The following is a 15540-nucleotide window of genomic DNA, read 5'->3' as shown; positions in this document are numbered from 1 at the left end:
AACAGCGTTTTACAGAAACGAAATATTACTGCAATGAATGTGAATTATAGTCATGTTCATTGATATTTCACCTTGCAAACAGCTTAATGATGCGTTTTAGAGAGACATTTGATTACAATCTCTGACAACGCGACACTGGCACGTTCACAAAAATCCACGCATTTCAACAGCTGCAGCAATTAAACGTTTATGTGATGTGTACTGTAAATAAACTTACCTTTGAGAAGTAAAGCAGGATTGCAGAGTTGTCTTTCCAACGAGGAAGTTAAAATGACTCAAATTTCCCGGCTATGCAAAACACGGAAGTGCGCCGCGAGAGCGCCAGTGGCCGAAAATATATTGCATCCGTAGTGTTTTAGCACTACCATTGAAAATGAATGGGATTCGGTTTAGGGCCGTTTAGCTAAAGAATTCACGGCGGCCGCGAGACCCGGGTCCGATTCCCGGCCAATGCAAGTGTGGCATGTCCATTATGCTTCTGTTGTAAAAATGCTCAATGACGCAGTTATATGGGATGCAGTGTGGTCATCTGCTTTGCTCTGTTTTTTCGTTTTGATATGTGGGACGTAATTTCATGAAACTTAACATTTCAAAACTTGATTTGTCCTTAATCCATGTACAATGCATGTATGGAAAGTTAGGCAGCTAACGCTTTTAGATGAATTCTTAAAAGCAAGCATTGGTGGTTCAGTGGTAGAATTCTCGCCTCCCATGCGGGAGACCCGGGTCCAATTCCCGGCCAATGTAGGTGTTGTTTCTCCGTTATGTGTTTCTTGTAAGAATGCTCCACGAGGCAGTTGTATGGGATGCAGTGTGGTCAGCTGCTCTGATTTATTCCGTTTTGATATGTGGGACGTGATTTCATGAAACTTAACATTTCAAAACTTGGTTTGTACTTAATCCATCTACAAAACAAGTATGGTGAGTTAGGCAGCTAGCGCTATTAGATGAGCAGTTAGATGCAAGCATTGGTGGTTCAGTGGTAGAATTCTCGCCTGCCACGCGGGAGACCCGGGTCCGATTCCCGGCCAATGCAAGTGTGGCTGGTCCATTATGTGTTTCCATAATAAATGCTCCATGAGGCAGTAGTATGGCATACATTGTGGTCAGCTGCTTTGCTCTTATTTTTTCATTTGATATGTGGGACGTGATTTCATGAAACTTAACATTTCAAAACTTGGTTTGCACTTAATCCATGTTCAAAACAAGTATGGTGAGTTAGGCAGCTAGGGCTATTAGATGAGCACTTAGATGCAAGCATTGGTGGTTCAGTGGTAGAATTCTCGCCTCCCACGCGGGAGACCCAGGTCCGATTCCCGGCCAATGCAAGTGTGGCATGTCCATTATGCTACTGTTGTAAAAATGCTCCATGACGCAGTTATATGGGATGCAGTGTGGTCATCTGCTTTGCTCTGATTTTTTCCGTTTTGATATGTGGGACGTGATTTCATGAAACTTAACATTTCAAAACTTGGTTTGCACTTAATCCATGTACAAAACAAGTATGGTGAGTTAGGCAGCTAGGGCTATTAGATGAGTTCTTACAAGCAAGCATTGGTGGTTCAGTGGTAGAATTCTCGCCTCCCACGCGGGAGACCCGGGTCCGATTCCCGGCCAATGCAAGTGTGGCATGTCCGTTATGCTACTATTGTAAAAATGCTCCATGACGCAGTTATATGGGATGCAGTGTGGTCAGCTGCTTTGCTCTGATTTTTTCGTTTTGATATGTGGGACGTGATTTCATGAAACTTAATATTTCAAAACTTGATTTTGACCCGGGTCCAATTCCCGGCCAATGCAAGTGTTGTTTGTCCGTTATGTGTTTCTTGTAAGAATGCTCCACGAGGCAGTTATATGGGATGCAGTGTGGTCAGCTGCTCTGATTTATTCCGTTTTGATATGTGGGACGTGATTTCATGAAACTTAACATTTCAAAACTTGGTTTGCACTTAATCCATGTACAAAACAAGTATGGTGAGTTAGGAAGCTAGGGCTACTAGATGAGCCCTTAGAAGCAAGCATTGGTGGTTCAGTGGTAGAATTCTCGCCTGCCACGCGGGAGACCCGGGTCCGATTCCCGGCCAATGCAAGTGTGGCTTGTCCGTTATGCTACTATTGTAAAAATGCTCCATGACACAGTTATATGGGATGCAGTGTGGTCATCTGCTTTGCTCTGATTTTTTTGTTTTGATATGTGGGACGTAATTTCATGAAACTTAACATTTCAAAACTTGATTTGTCCTTAATCCATGTACAATGCATGTATGGAAAGTTAGGCAGCTAACGCTTTTAGATGAATTCTTAAAAGCAAGCATTGATGGTTCAGTGGTAGAATTCTCGCCTCCCACGCTGGAGACCCGGGTCCAATTCCCGGCCAATCCAAGTGTTGTTTGTCCGTTATGTGTTTCTTGTAAGAATGCTCCACGAGGCAGTTATATGGGATCCAGTGTGGTCAGCTGCTCTGATTAATTCCGTTTTGATATGTGGGACGTGATTTCATGAAACTTAACATTTCAAAACTTGGTTTGTACTTAATCCATCTACAAAACAAGTATGGTGAGTTAGGCAGCTAGGGCTATTAGATGAGCACTTAGATGCAAGCATTGGTGGTTCAGTGGTAGAATTCTCGCCTGCCACGCGGGAGACCCGGGTCCGATTCCCGGCCAATGCAAGTGTGGCTGGTCCATTATGTGTTTCCATAATAAATGCTCCATGAGGCAGTAGTATGGCATACAGTGTGGTCAGCTGCTTTGCTCTTATTTTTTCATTTGATATTAACATTACTATAAATTTAAAAGGTATAATTTACAGGATTAGCATCAATGTGGTCTCTGTTTTGAGATACAGATGCTCTAGCATTATAAATGTAGTATTTTGTGACAGAAGATGACAACATGCAAAATATAAACGTGACTTCTTACCTTTTTTGTTGATATAATGATCCCAAATTGAATCCAGTCTGTTTCAGATGTGTGAATAATCCATGAAAACCGTCTAGAATACATCCAATGACCATTTTTGTCCACAAATATAGTCTGTTGTTTACATCAGATTTCGCATGAACGTCTTGTTATAGAAAATAATATCGCCTACAATCTGAAGACTATTTACGTTGTAACAAACTGTATATGAGATAACACTTTAGGTTCCAATAAACACGCGTTAAAACTTTGTTTTTAAAAGTAGGGTGAGTTGTCACAACTTATAAAATATAGTTGAGAAGGTAAACTTAATTTTATAAGTTATAACAACTCACCTGTAGTTATAACAACTTAGCTCTAGTCAAGATAAGTAATAGTAAGTTGAAATGACTTGTAAACAGAGTTGATTCAACAAAAAAAAGACAGCAAAGTATTTTTTACAGTGTAGATTCACTGTTTAAAGATACAAAAAACGCAGCATGTTGAGGACATCTGCTGGTTATTGCCACTGTAAATGCAACAAGAACAGAATATTTTTACATTTAATGACACGTAAATATTTACAAGCATTTTTATTAAAGAAAATATTTAATATTCATTAATACCATTAAAGGTAAATGATTTGCGCGAGTACTGCGCCTCGTGAGCGAAGTAGCATAAAGTTATCATTATTGTCCGGTAGTGTGGACACTAGTATAGTTATCGTTATAGTTAGCATTATAGTTACTGTTACAGTTAGCATTATAGTTATTGTTATAAGAAAAATGGATCTTTAAATCTCTAGCTATTACCAAAAAGAGTTCAACAAACTAAAAAAAGACTACTTAAAATAATTTAAATGGCTTCCTTTTAACTTGTTTCTTCCCCACAAGGGTTTTTAAAGGTTTTAAGTTAAGAATAACACATTTTTATTTTTGATGCATTTTCAAAACATGCATACTGTATGTTTGATGCACCATGTCAGATAACAGAAATAAATAAAGTGTGGTGCCTCCCAATAATGCATCAAAACATAATTTGTTTTGTTGTTTTCTTTTTAGGAGGTTTTCATAAAATATTAACATTGTAAATCAAGTAAAATAAATCAAAGACCTTAAATAAGTTGTTAATATTGTTTCACAGGTTAACACACAGTATAATCCCTTCAAAATCAAACTATAGCAGGTGTGCAGAGGAACTGCAGATGTATGCCCGTGCAACCTGAATAATAATTCAACATTTACAATTCAATGGTACTTTATTTTGAGCACTTATTGTTTCAAATAAATTACAGTTTGTGCTTACAATACCAACAGAAACATGCACATAGAGTTCTGTTAAACTATTAAACTATTTTTATGGTCAGTGTAGAATCATTATAAAAACACAAAACAAAAGAGTTGCTTTTATAAAAAAAAATTAATATACTGAACGTGTGCAAATCTACAGCAGTACATTGTTAAAACAGTCATTGATATACAACAGCTATAGGCTGCTTCATAAAGGCTGAACTGATTTTGAATAGCAGAAAGCTATAGCCAAAACACAAATTCAATGTAACATTCAATAATATTCAATTTAATAACTCTAAAAACATTTATACTTACATACAGAGTTATAGTTGAATTACCAAGAAATCTTAATTTGACATTATTTTGTTCTTATTTACCACAAAACAAGATATGTGTTTCAGGAAGATACATTCTGAACAAATCCTAAATGCTCTATTCAAGTCCTATTCAAAACAAAAGCAAGTTTTTACAAGCAAATTTTTTAAACAATTGCTTTGAACACTTTCAAAAGCTTGAACATTGCATTACATGACAACAGATTTCAGATTTGAATCATGATTGGAAGAGGTTATCCATAAAATGACATTTCATGGACCATGTGACTGTCCGTAGCTATTTTTGCAAGGGGTCATGTTTGCTGCAATGGTAGCTGTGGGTTTGGAGTTTTTGAGGAGCTCTGCGGCTGAAATTCGTCCACTGCATCCAGCCTTGGCACTTCGTGTCCTTCTGAGAAAAGCCATGAAGTTGTCATTTTGAGAACTGATTTTGGAACATCCACTACCAAGAGTCTGAGTGCCAGTGTCACCTTGCTTGTTTTCAAATGAGTCTTTACGACCCAGGAGCTTTCTTTTAGATCTGTAAAACAAAACAACTTTATAAAATCTAGGAAGCCAATTTCAAAACAAGCTAAGAGCTGCAGTTGTATAAATGTTATGCATTTTAGCATCATTTTATAGTATGCTGTCACAGAAACAGTACCCGTTAAAAGGCAAAAACATTTGGTACCAATGTGTTCCCTTGAGGTACTAATATGCACTCTTTGGTACCAGTATGCACCTCTGAGGTACAAATATAAAATCTTTAAAGGGTACCACCCCAGTGACATATAGGGACCATTTTTTTGACAGTGTAATCTTGACCGACCTGTGGATGATAGTGAATAGGTCTTCTGTTGTCTGAGATTTGGACCTGTAAAGAAATACATCATCTTTCTCTCCCACTAACTGAAGAGCTCCAAGGTCGGGCATTTGGTCCCTTTTATCTACTTCGTATGTTGGATGAGCTGTTGAAATGATTAATTATTTATTAGAAGTCATGGAGACGCCATGCTAATTATACAATTAAATTGTTGCCCTTTAAAGTTCACTTACCTACACCACTTGAGTGTTGTTGTTCAATGTCCATAGGATAAGATGGAATTACTCCATATAGAGTGACATGATACTGACTTGCAGATGTTGGAGATTTTGGAGACTTGCAGAGCTGAGTTGGAGACTGGACATCATCTGAGCCTGACATTGTCCAAGCTGAATTATTATAAGATGGGTTGTCTGCCTCTGAAGTCTTAGCCAAAGGTGGTGTTGGGGCTCTTCGCTTCTTCTTAAGATCATGTCTGTTAGTTTTGTTGAAGGGAAGCACATTCTGATTTTGTGGCTCAAGAGTGCATGGGGGTTGTGGCCGACGGGGCTCCCGCACTGGCTTTATGACATGTCCATCAAAAAATTGCTGCTGCTTCTGATGATGTTCTTTTGCAATACTGCCAATATTTGGGGATGCTTCAGTCACTGGGGACTTTGCTTTGTTAATCATTGCATAAATGTCATCCTGTCTTTTAATTGCTTTGACTGTTGGAGGTTCTGTATCAGGTGGTGTTTCAAAATGTGGCTGTACCATGACATTTTGTGGCCATTTGTTTCTCTGAGGCTTTGGAGCCACTGGTGGTTTAGCCTTTGGACTTTTTGAAGGGCTTAAAGAGTTTCTATGTCTTTCAGTCTCTTCCTCAATAACCTCTGTAGTTTCTCTTGCATTCTCTAGATCAGAGCTGCTGACAGAACGTAAGTGCACTTTATTCAGGTCCTCCTGAGTCACCACTGGCATTATGAACATACTGTTGCTCATCCTTTGCTTAGGTCTGGTGGCTTCTGTGCTGTCTGAGTAGCGTCGATTTGGTTTCGGTTGTACCGGGGTAGGTTCTGGATCAGGGGTGCACTGTTGTATCTCAGGAAGCTGAAGAGATAGTCTAGCATTTCGGTTCCTTGCTCTCTGGCCAGGAAGAGGCTTGTGGCGCATTCTACAGCCCAGTTGTTGAAAAGGTCCCATGTTAGTCAAGGTCAGAACTGATTGAGTAGGTGTTTCGCATTGGCTTCCATAACCACTTGATGGAGAGTTTGACCCAAGAGGCTTGGATGGAGAAGAAATAGAAGGCTGGGAGGGAGAGGAGTGAGAGGAGGATGGGGAAGTGTGTACATCAGAATTACCAGGAGTGCCTTGATTTGTTGGAGTAGCCACAGAGGGACCCAATGTAGACTTGCATGGTTCGCTGGATCGAAGTTCATTTAGTGCTCTGTGGCAAGAGATGGAAGGATTCTGTAGCACCTTATTAAGTGCTTCAGCTGTAGAAACAGGCTTAGCTGTTGGAATAAGATCTGGTAGGAGGAAGGTATTCTGGGAATCTTTTTTTAAAAGTGTCTGTTTTTTATCTTCACAATGCTTTCCAGTTGTGAGCCTTTGCAGTGACACTGTTCGTACAGGTGGGGCTGGTTTCCTTTTGGCTTTCCTGAGAACGATGCTCCGGGACCTAGACCGTGGAACTGCATCCGGAAGCCGATCTCCCCTCCTTGCTGATGTGCTATCACTGCCACTATCCTCTGAGCTGCTGCTGGGATATGAAAGCGCATAGCTTTCACACTGTCGCCGTGCCACGCCTGGGTTGGAACTGATGTTGGTGGAAAGGGGCAAGGAGCGTCTGTGAAACTCTATATTACTGGTTGGTCTACTCCTACGCTCTTTCTTCAAGGAGCTCATGCAGTCTTTATCCCGCCTTACGACAGCAGAGATAGTGGGTGACGCCTGGCTCGGTTCTTCTGGATCTTGGAACTGTGGAGGGGGTTTGATCACATCAGGTTCCGTCAGAAAAGAGTTTACCTTATCATCCCACTCCATTGAAAAGGTTGAAACGCTAGGGCCACACCAGCCCTGGGCAGGACAAACCAAGGTTGTACGTTCCATCTTTGATTTTAGTTCAAATTAGGTGGATTACTTATAAATAAATTCTGGAGATATTCCATTTTTCAGATTATTCTTGTAGATACACAATCTGAAGAAACAAAAGACAACAACAATCACTTTAGTGCTGAGATGTTACACAATTAAGCCAAACATTTCATCAATTGTGAGTCACTCAAGTGACTGATCAATGTTCAGAATATCACTGGGTGACATCACTACCCAAATGCTTTAGATGTAGCAGTCTAAACACCATGAGGAAGGAAAGTCGGCCCATCTTGGTCTTTGTTTGGCACATGAGTGGGTGTTTGTCATGGCAACAGTTACCTGTTCATCTATATAGAGGCAGAAAGCAGACTTCAAGAGGAATCTCACGTGCATTTATGCTCTTAAATGTATTCAAGGAATATATTTGTTGCAAAATGGAAAGGATGACGGCTATAATGAAGTTACACAATTACCAGATCTAAAGTATGTTCTCAGTATAATACATAATGGTTTACCTCATGGGGTTTTGCTCAACAATATTGTATAACAATATCTAAACAATATGTAGTATGTTAAGGAAAGTTGAGAACCTCATCCTGATTATCTCAACAAAACATTTATTTAACGTCATCAGAAACATTGTGGCTTTTATGGTTTTCTACACTCTAAAAAATTTTGGGTTATGTTCAACGCCCCATTGGATCAAAAAGGGACAACCCCAACAGTTGGATTAAATTAACCCTGGCAATTTGACCCAACAGTGTTAAAACAACCCAGCATTTTGTGCTGACCAATATGGCAAAAATAAAAAAATAAATAAAACATATTTTGGGCCAGAGAAATTGTTTTTAAATATTTGCTAAAAACATTTTAGGGCGGTTTCCTGGACAGGGTTTAGATTAATCCAGGACTAGGCCTTAGTAATTTTAGGATATTTAAGAAGTTTTTACAAACATACCTTACAAAAACTATACTGGTGTGCATCTTGAGACAAATCAATGGCACTGATATATGTTAAAATATGTCAGTACAAGGTGTCTTGAAATTGAAGTAACTTAAACATGCATTTTAATCTGGGACTAATTAAATATATTTTGTAATTTTAAAATATATTTAGTTTTAACCTTCATATATGAACATATATTTTAAAATGTATGTCAAGGGCAACAAATACATATCTAATTTTACAACCCATAAGGAAAAAATATATTTTCCTGGCCAAAATATTAAAGTTCATATAAAATGTATAAAGTATAAAATATAAAATTATAAGTATATTTTTGCAGTTGAAAATATATTTAATTTTAGCCTGTTATGTATATAGGTTTGTAACATACAAAGTTTATCTTCCAATGCGACATGAATATTAATGCTTTAAATATATATATATTTTTTTAAGATTAAAAAATATACAAAAAAATATATTGGTGAAAAATAATTTTTTGTAATCATATTTCAAAATATATTTCAGCACATATATTTTTTGCCATTTTTGTATAATTTTGAAACATATTTAAAATTATATTTGAAAATATATTTTGCCATATGGGGAAACAACCCAGCACAGGTTAAATTACAACTCAACAGGTTGGGTTCATCACTTTTGACCCAATGCTTGGTTGAAAATAACCAAGCATGTTCTGGAGTATACTGTTAATAAATCTGTACATCTGACAGTCTTGGCTATAGAAGATATTTTCCCACAAAATATTTATCTCCTGAATATCTCTCCTCCTCACTTTACCCTCTGTTGTTTAACATCCAACCAACAGCCTCGGGTAAAATGAACATATTGAAGTCATGTTACACCTCATTGCAGCAAAGATAACAAAAAGAACGGTTGCACAAAATATCTGCACTTACTAGAATGATCTCTTCAAACTCTCCCTGCGGTTTTATGAACAAGCTCTGTAAAAATGAGCTTTATTCAACTACATGAATCCATGGATGGATTATTTGTTGAGATTCAGGCAGTGGTTAATTATACTACACATGTTATCTCATGTCAAACATCTGTAATACACAGATTTTGTACGAAGAATAACTTCAATATCTCAATAGGGAAACAAGATGCTGAAAGAATGCAGAAAAGATTGATTCTAAAACCGATAAAAAGCCTTATATTCCACCCAATGTTTATAAAGGTTTTGCAATAAAACTGAGTGTCCCGAGATTCTTGCTGAATATGCAGCCATCAATCGACTAAATAAACTCTAAAAAAAGGCCGACATTAGGTTCTAACTCGCTTTTCTTTTGCCGTTGCAGACAACCAGTCGGTCTACCTTTATATTTAACAGTGTCACTGAACAGTGGTCAGAGTGAAAGTTGAATGCCATGTAAACTTGCCAATAAGTCTTCTTCAGACCAACAAAACAACAGAGGAGGACAAATCTTGCCAGTCACGTGCACCTGCGTGTGCATTCACAGATTTATGACGTTGTTCGATTGCAGCGTTTCAGCCATAAAATAGATGTTTTGTAACCATACAGATTTGCGTATTAGAAATAGCCATGCTGGAATAAATGTGCAACACAAAGTGAGCAACAAATTGAGCAATTTTGTGACTCTAGCAGAAACAAAAATCATAACGTAAGCAAAGCAGAATATTCGATTAGAAGCGACAAGTTGCACAACCAAAGTCAGAGGTCACTTTGTCAAAATAGCCAGTATTGCTGCAGAATACAAACATCAAACACAGTGATGCACGAAATCAACAAACCTTTAAATACGACAAAGGACGTTTCTCAAAGATCTGAGGATGATCAAATCTGTATTACGTCAAAACAAACCAGATTCTCTCATACGTCTTACCTTTCATTCGGCTCTGGAGAATAAGCTATGCAGTCTGATGATGTTTTCTTTCTCTCTCTCTCTCTCTCTCTCTCTCTCTCTCTTTCTCTCTCTCTCTCTAGCTCAGCACTCAGGCTCAATGCATTCACATACTGTTACCATGACGATAGGAAGTGGGCTGCTTGCTTCCTCTCTGAGTTCAAGTTCGTTGGATGCGGAGAGAGAGAGAGACATATTACATAAACACAGAATCCTCAGAGACACAGGAAAATTCAATGTAGCACTTGTCAAAAACAGCTATCATCTCATAAGTCTGAATCTGCAATGCTTGCGTAGTTTGACACAAAAAGTGACACAAAATGATATCTGCAATGAAATGCATACAGAAGATGATGTAACCTGCAGGATGAATTCGAAATTGAGCACTGTTGTAGCTTTATTGTAAATTGTATGAATTTATATGGATTATTATTTCCACTTGTGATAATCTGATTATTTATTACTGTATCAACACAACATTGAAATGCATTTTCATAATGTATACTCTTTAATAATATCAAAAGTGAAGCAAAACCAACAGGATCAATGTACCAACAAACAATAGACTAAAACACAAGTCTTTGTTTGAGCACAGCGATGTACAACAACCAAAAAAGCGCAATTAAATTTAAACTTCTCATGCGTATCCATGCAGATGTTGTTCTCATCAAGCATGATATATGGAAGTTACTGGAGGTCCACCCAGTTTCATAAACAATGAGAAACGTTTGCTGTTCTTCTGCAATTTCCACATTTTAACAACAGAGGTGGTGTTAGTACATTTGAAGAGGTGTGAAATATACAATTATTCTGTATTACACAATTCAGTTACATAACCCAAACACATCTGATAGTGAAACTTGGAAACATGGGAATATTCAGCGCATTATAAAGTGGCCAGCAGCCTGTTTGAGCTTGTACAAGGAGGTGGTATGGCTGATGTATAATAATGGCTACTGTGATCAGAGATGATTCATTCTGAATTGTAAAACCATGCAAAAGGATTCATTAAAACACAATGGTAAAATCATGGATGTATACAATTAAGATTCTGCTGCTCAACTGGTAGAAAATGGAACTGGCAAATGCCAAGGTCATGGGTTCAAGCTCAGGAAATTATAACTTAAATACACTGTAGGGCACTGCTAGATGCTTTTTATGAATCTACTCAATGCATTCTACTCTTTACCTAAGCTTAATATAAACACTACACATGTGAATTTCATTTGACAGTCACATTATTATTTTACAATGATATGCTCAATATTGTTCACGGTGCAAATGCACTAAACATTGAAAAAGACAATAATCAATTAATGTACTGTAGTGTAAAAAAGAAATCACTCTAATCCTGCGCATAATTTCTCTCAGAAACATAACACTTCTTTATGCCATTATTATCAACGAAAATCAGGATAAAAGCCAAAGATAGTGTGGGTGTCAGTAGCCAGTACATGCCAGTAGCAAGTGTATCTATATATCATCAGGATTAGCTGTTGAAATGAATGTGTCTCAGTGAGAATCATCCCACGCCCTTTTCATTTCTTAAACAACCCAAACCACAAGTAGTGAGACACTCCCTTCAAATAGAGGAAGCTGATTTGGTCAAGCAGATAGTGATGGGAAACACAATGCTTTGACTTATTTGCTTAATGGTTAAACTAATGCCAGCAAAAGTTGGCAGAAGTACTAGAAGGTGGGGAAAACACAGAGCATGAAATGCAGACAACACCCAGGAAAAGACGTATCTTTATTGAAACCTTAAGCTTAGATCATCTGTGTGTATTACTAAATTTAAATCAACAACAGTATTGAAAAAAATCAAATTCCTAAAAAAGAAAAAAATGACAAAAAAGTTTCACAATTTAAAAATTCAAAACCAGATTTTAGATTTCTGATAAAAATGTAGGTGCTTTACTTTAACCTGGTCAAAGAGCCCACCTCCATGTCTCTATTCTGGTCTTTATACTGTAGATATAACTTTAGCTGCCTCTTCAATGTAAATGTATGTGTTTTTCACCTGTTATGTAATCTCAGAGAAAATTGTATGTATGAGTAATAGCATCTTTCTTCTCTGTAAACCACACAAGATATTATTCATGTGTGTCTAAATGGACAGGTGTTATTAAATATTAAACCGTGTTTATTACTTTAATCATAAGCAAATAAGCTATACAAAAAATTACTTTCATAGTATTTTTTTAGTACAAATATCTTAAAATTCTTAAATTATGATACATTTTCACTGTAAAAAATCTGTAGAAATTGCACCTGGGTTGCCGGTAACTTAACGTAGATTTAAATTTATGTTATTTACTGGCAACATTTTGTTCAAAGTTAAATAAACATTAAACATTTACAAGTCTTTGTCTTTACAGAGTTAAACTTAAAAAACAGCATCAAGCAAAACATTCTGGAAAACACAATCTGAAGCAAAAAACAGAAAAAGGTTGATGATGATTTCTGGTTCCTAGAATGGTTTGCATGAGGCTGTTTTTGTATAGTTTTACTCTGTAAAGATAAAGACTTGTTAATATTTAAAATGTATTTAACTTTGAACAAACTCTTGCCGGTAAATAACATAAATTTAAATCCACTGTAAATTACAGGCAACCCAGCTGCAATTTCTACAGATTTTTTTACAGTGAAAAATGTATCATGATTTAAGAATTTTTAGATATTTGTACTAAAAAAAAATACTAGGAAAGTAATTGTTTGCATATGTTCTTGATGAGCAAAATGACCTAAGAAAATAAAATATATATTTCAAATTTAAGTGAATTTGTGCTTAAAAGAAGCAAAAAAAAACTGGCAATATGGTAAGCAAAAAAATCTTGAACTTTTTTCTTAATTCAATTTCCCCCGCTGGCAGATTTGTTTTGCTTGTTTTAAGCACAAATTCACTTAAAGTAGACTTATTTTTCTTAGGTAATATTTCTCACCAGATCTTTTCGCATCTTCATTTCGGGAATTTTTTGATATTTCTACCAAAAACAAGACAACAATACAAAGTAAGAAAGTCATTTATTGCAGTGTGTCATTGATTACATGATAACATCATATCTAATTCTTTAGATTATTAATAATATATTTTATTTTGTGTTTGCTGATGCCATTTTAACAAAAATGTTAATATGATACACTGACAGATCACCTTGGCCATAGTAACTTAACAATTCATTCAAATATCCTGGTTCATAACACTTGGCACCAGAGGCGGACCAAGTACACAGCTTCGTTACTTGAGTAAAAGTACAGATACCCCTTGCTAAAATTCACTCAAGTACTACAGTCAGATGTCTACTTAAGTAAAAGTACTGAAGTACTTGTTTTCAAAAGTACTTGAGTATCAAGAGTACAAGAATACATTTTCTAAATATTGCATTACTACTGCCACAGTGCACATTGAACCAGGTGAGATGATTGACAGCTGTACAGCAAATGATAGAGCTCTGAGGTCAAATCTGACGCAAATCAGGACGAGGACACACATCTCGCTCCATTCGCTCTTTGAGCTCTTCAGATCACATAATTCAGTGAAAAATGCAGCCCAGTCTCACGGAGTTGCGTATAAATACCACGAAGTGTAAAAATCGTGCAATACATACGCCAAATTCCACTTTGGCGTGCATTTGATACGCAAGTCCTTCCCATTCACTTAAACGGTGCATCTTTTTTTGTCATTTTATTTATTGGTTTTACCATTTTCGCTTTGGTTTTGAACAACTTTTTGTTATATAAAAATGACATCCTAACCCAAACCCCAACTCTAACCCCAACTCCAAGCGACCATGGCTTAAATATGGACAAAAACATGGAGAAACCTGTATATTAAGTAACCTCATTAAGCAAATCAGAAATCTAACCCAAGCGAAAATGGTTTAAAAAACAGAAAAAATTGAGAAACCAATAAATAAAACGACAAAAAAGATGCACCGTTTAAGTGAATGGGAAGGACTTGTGTATCATATGCACGCCAAAGTGGAATTTGGCGTATGTATTGCACGATTTTTACACTTCGTGCTATTTATACGCATCTACGTGAGACTGGGTTGAAAAATGAATAGAAATGTTATTCTGTATGACTAAATATTTTACTAACATGTGATTAATTAATCATTAGTTCTCCAAATATGTGCACTGTTGTACTAATAGCCCTGGCGGATTCTGTATATTTTATATATTTGAACACAAATAAACCAGAGAAGACGAGAATGAATGTTTTATAAGTGATGATTTCGATTCACAAAATAATGAACGTTACAGATGAATTATTTTGCACTCCTGACATAAATTAAGAAATTAATGTCAAGGCAAACCAGTTTAATCATAAACAGTGGACAAATATCAAAGCTGGAGTCTTAAACCTTTCTTGTGATGCTGAGTTTGTCAAGTAAGAGTGTGATGTTTTGACCAGTAATTCATTTTGAACAACAATAATCCAGGATCAGCAGTGATCCCTGCCGCTCAAGGGGTTGAATTTTTGTAGGCAGTGATGAAGTTTTGTTTTGGTAAACACAGCAAACACTTGAATCGAAAACTATCATTAACTTGTTCAGATAATTAATATAGTCTGGCGAGGTGGGACTACGAATTGGCACATTCCCAAGATGGACCTGCTGCGTCTTCATCCATTGTTTCGTCCATGGTTTCATCTCTTATCTAAATCTGACCATAGTGACTTTGGCGGTAAGCTGAAGGTGATTGCTGATAGGCTGTCCCAATCAGTGGCGCCTGCACAATCCAATCACTTTTGAGAAAAGGGAAACAACAAATTGAGGGTTTCTGAAATTTTTCTTTTTCCTTTCTTTTTTTAGAACAAGTAACAGTAATTACGGTTATGGATAGAAATGTAGTGGAGTATAGAGTACAATATTTGCCTCTCAAATGTACTTGAGTAAAGTCATGAGTACTCCCCAAAAATGATACTCGAGTAAAGTACAGATCCCTCAAAATTTGACTTAAGTTGTCAGGAAATGCAGGACATGAACCCCGGCGCAGACAATCGTTGAACAAAACACTGAACTTTATTAAATAAACAGAAAAAACAATACCCACGAGGGGGCAAAATGTAACAACCAAGATACACTATACACTGACTGGACTAGACTCAAAGCAGGACTCCAACTAGACTACAAATAACTTGACTAGGACTGAAAGACAGGACAAGGTACTCACAGGTAGTTTAGACAATGGACAAGCAACAAGCACCAAACACATGGACATTAAATAGGAGAACTAATGAGGGGAACAGGTGAAAATCATAACAGGTAAGGGATCGGGTAAAAAGTGACAAGACAAGGAAA

General features: G+C 36.9%; 1 protein-coding gene and 3 non-coding genes across 5 annotated transcripts; 3 read left to right on the top strand and 1 right to left on the bottom strand.

Moving 5' to 3' along the window:
• Positions 1-676: 676 nt before the first annotated feature.
• trnag-gcc (transfer RNA glycine (anticodon GCC)) lies at positions 677-747 on the top strand. The gene has a single exon. It is a non-coding gene; the product is annotated as a tRNA-Gly (tRNA).
• A 510-nt stretch (positions 748-1257) lies between these two features.
• On the top strand, positions 1258-1328 carry trnag-ccc (transfer RNA glycine (anticodon CCC)). The gene has a single exon. It is a non-coding gene; the product is annotated as a tRNA-Gly (tRNA).
• A 223-nt stretch (positions 1329-1551) lies between these two features.
• Positions 1552-1622, top strand: trnag-ccc (transfer RNA glycine (anticodon CCC)). Its single transcript has one exon. It is a non-coding gene; the product is annotated as a tRNA-Gly (tRNA).
• Positions 1623-4300: 2678 nt separating this feature from the next.
• LOC129424475 (NHS-like protein 2) lies at positions 4301-10364 on the bottom strand. 2 transcript variants are annotated; one of them, XM_055181149.2, is made up of 4 exons: positions 10217-10364; positions 5563-7508; positions 5336-5474; positions 4301-5047 (listed from the first exon to the last, which is right to left on the bottom strand). In XM_055181149.2, the coding sequence occupies exons 2-4, from the start codon at positions 7418-7420 to the stop codon at positions 4780-4782; spliced, it is 2265 nt and encodes a 754-aa protein (XP_055037124.2). In that variant the 5' UTR covers positions 7421-7508; positions 10217-10364; the 3' UTR covers positions 4301-4779. The 2 variants fall into 2 exon arrangements, with proteins under 2 accessions (XP_055037124.2, XP_055037125.2); XM_055181150.2 differs by having other exon boundaries at positions 10125-10228.
• Positions 10365-15540: the final 5176 nt, after the last annotated feature.

This window comes from Misgurnus anguillicaudatus, chromosome 9 (genome assembly GCF_027580225.2).
Source record: "Misgurnus anguillicaudatus chromosome 9, ASM2758022v2, whole genome shotgun sequence".
Taxonomy (NCBI): Eukaryota; Metazoa; Chordata; class Actinopteri; order Cypriniformes; family Cobitidae; genus Misgurnus; species Misgurnus anguillicaudatus.
Note: the sequence above shows the minus strand (reverse complement) of the source record. Positions and strands in the feature narration are given on the sequence as shown.

Excerpts from the sequence above, each read along its gene's own strand:
- LOC129424475 (XM_055181149.2), bottom strand. The coding sequence starts at position 7,420 with ATGGAACGTACAACCTTGGTTTGTCCTGCCCAGGGCTGGTGTGGCCCT. Across the intron at positions 5,475-5,562 it reads ACAACACTCAAGTGGTGTAG|CTCATCCAACATACGAAGTA; the intron begins GTAAGTGAACTT and ends TCATTTCAACAG. Across the intron at positions 5,048-5,335 it reads CTATTCACTATCATCCACAG|ATCTAAAAGAAAGCTCCTGG; the intron begins GTCGGTCAAGAT and ends TTTGTTTTACAG.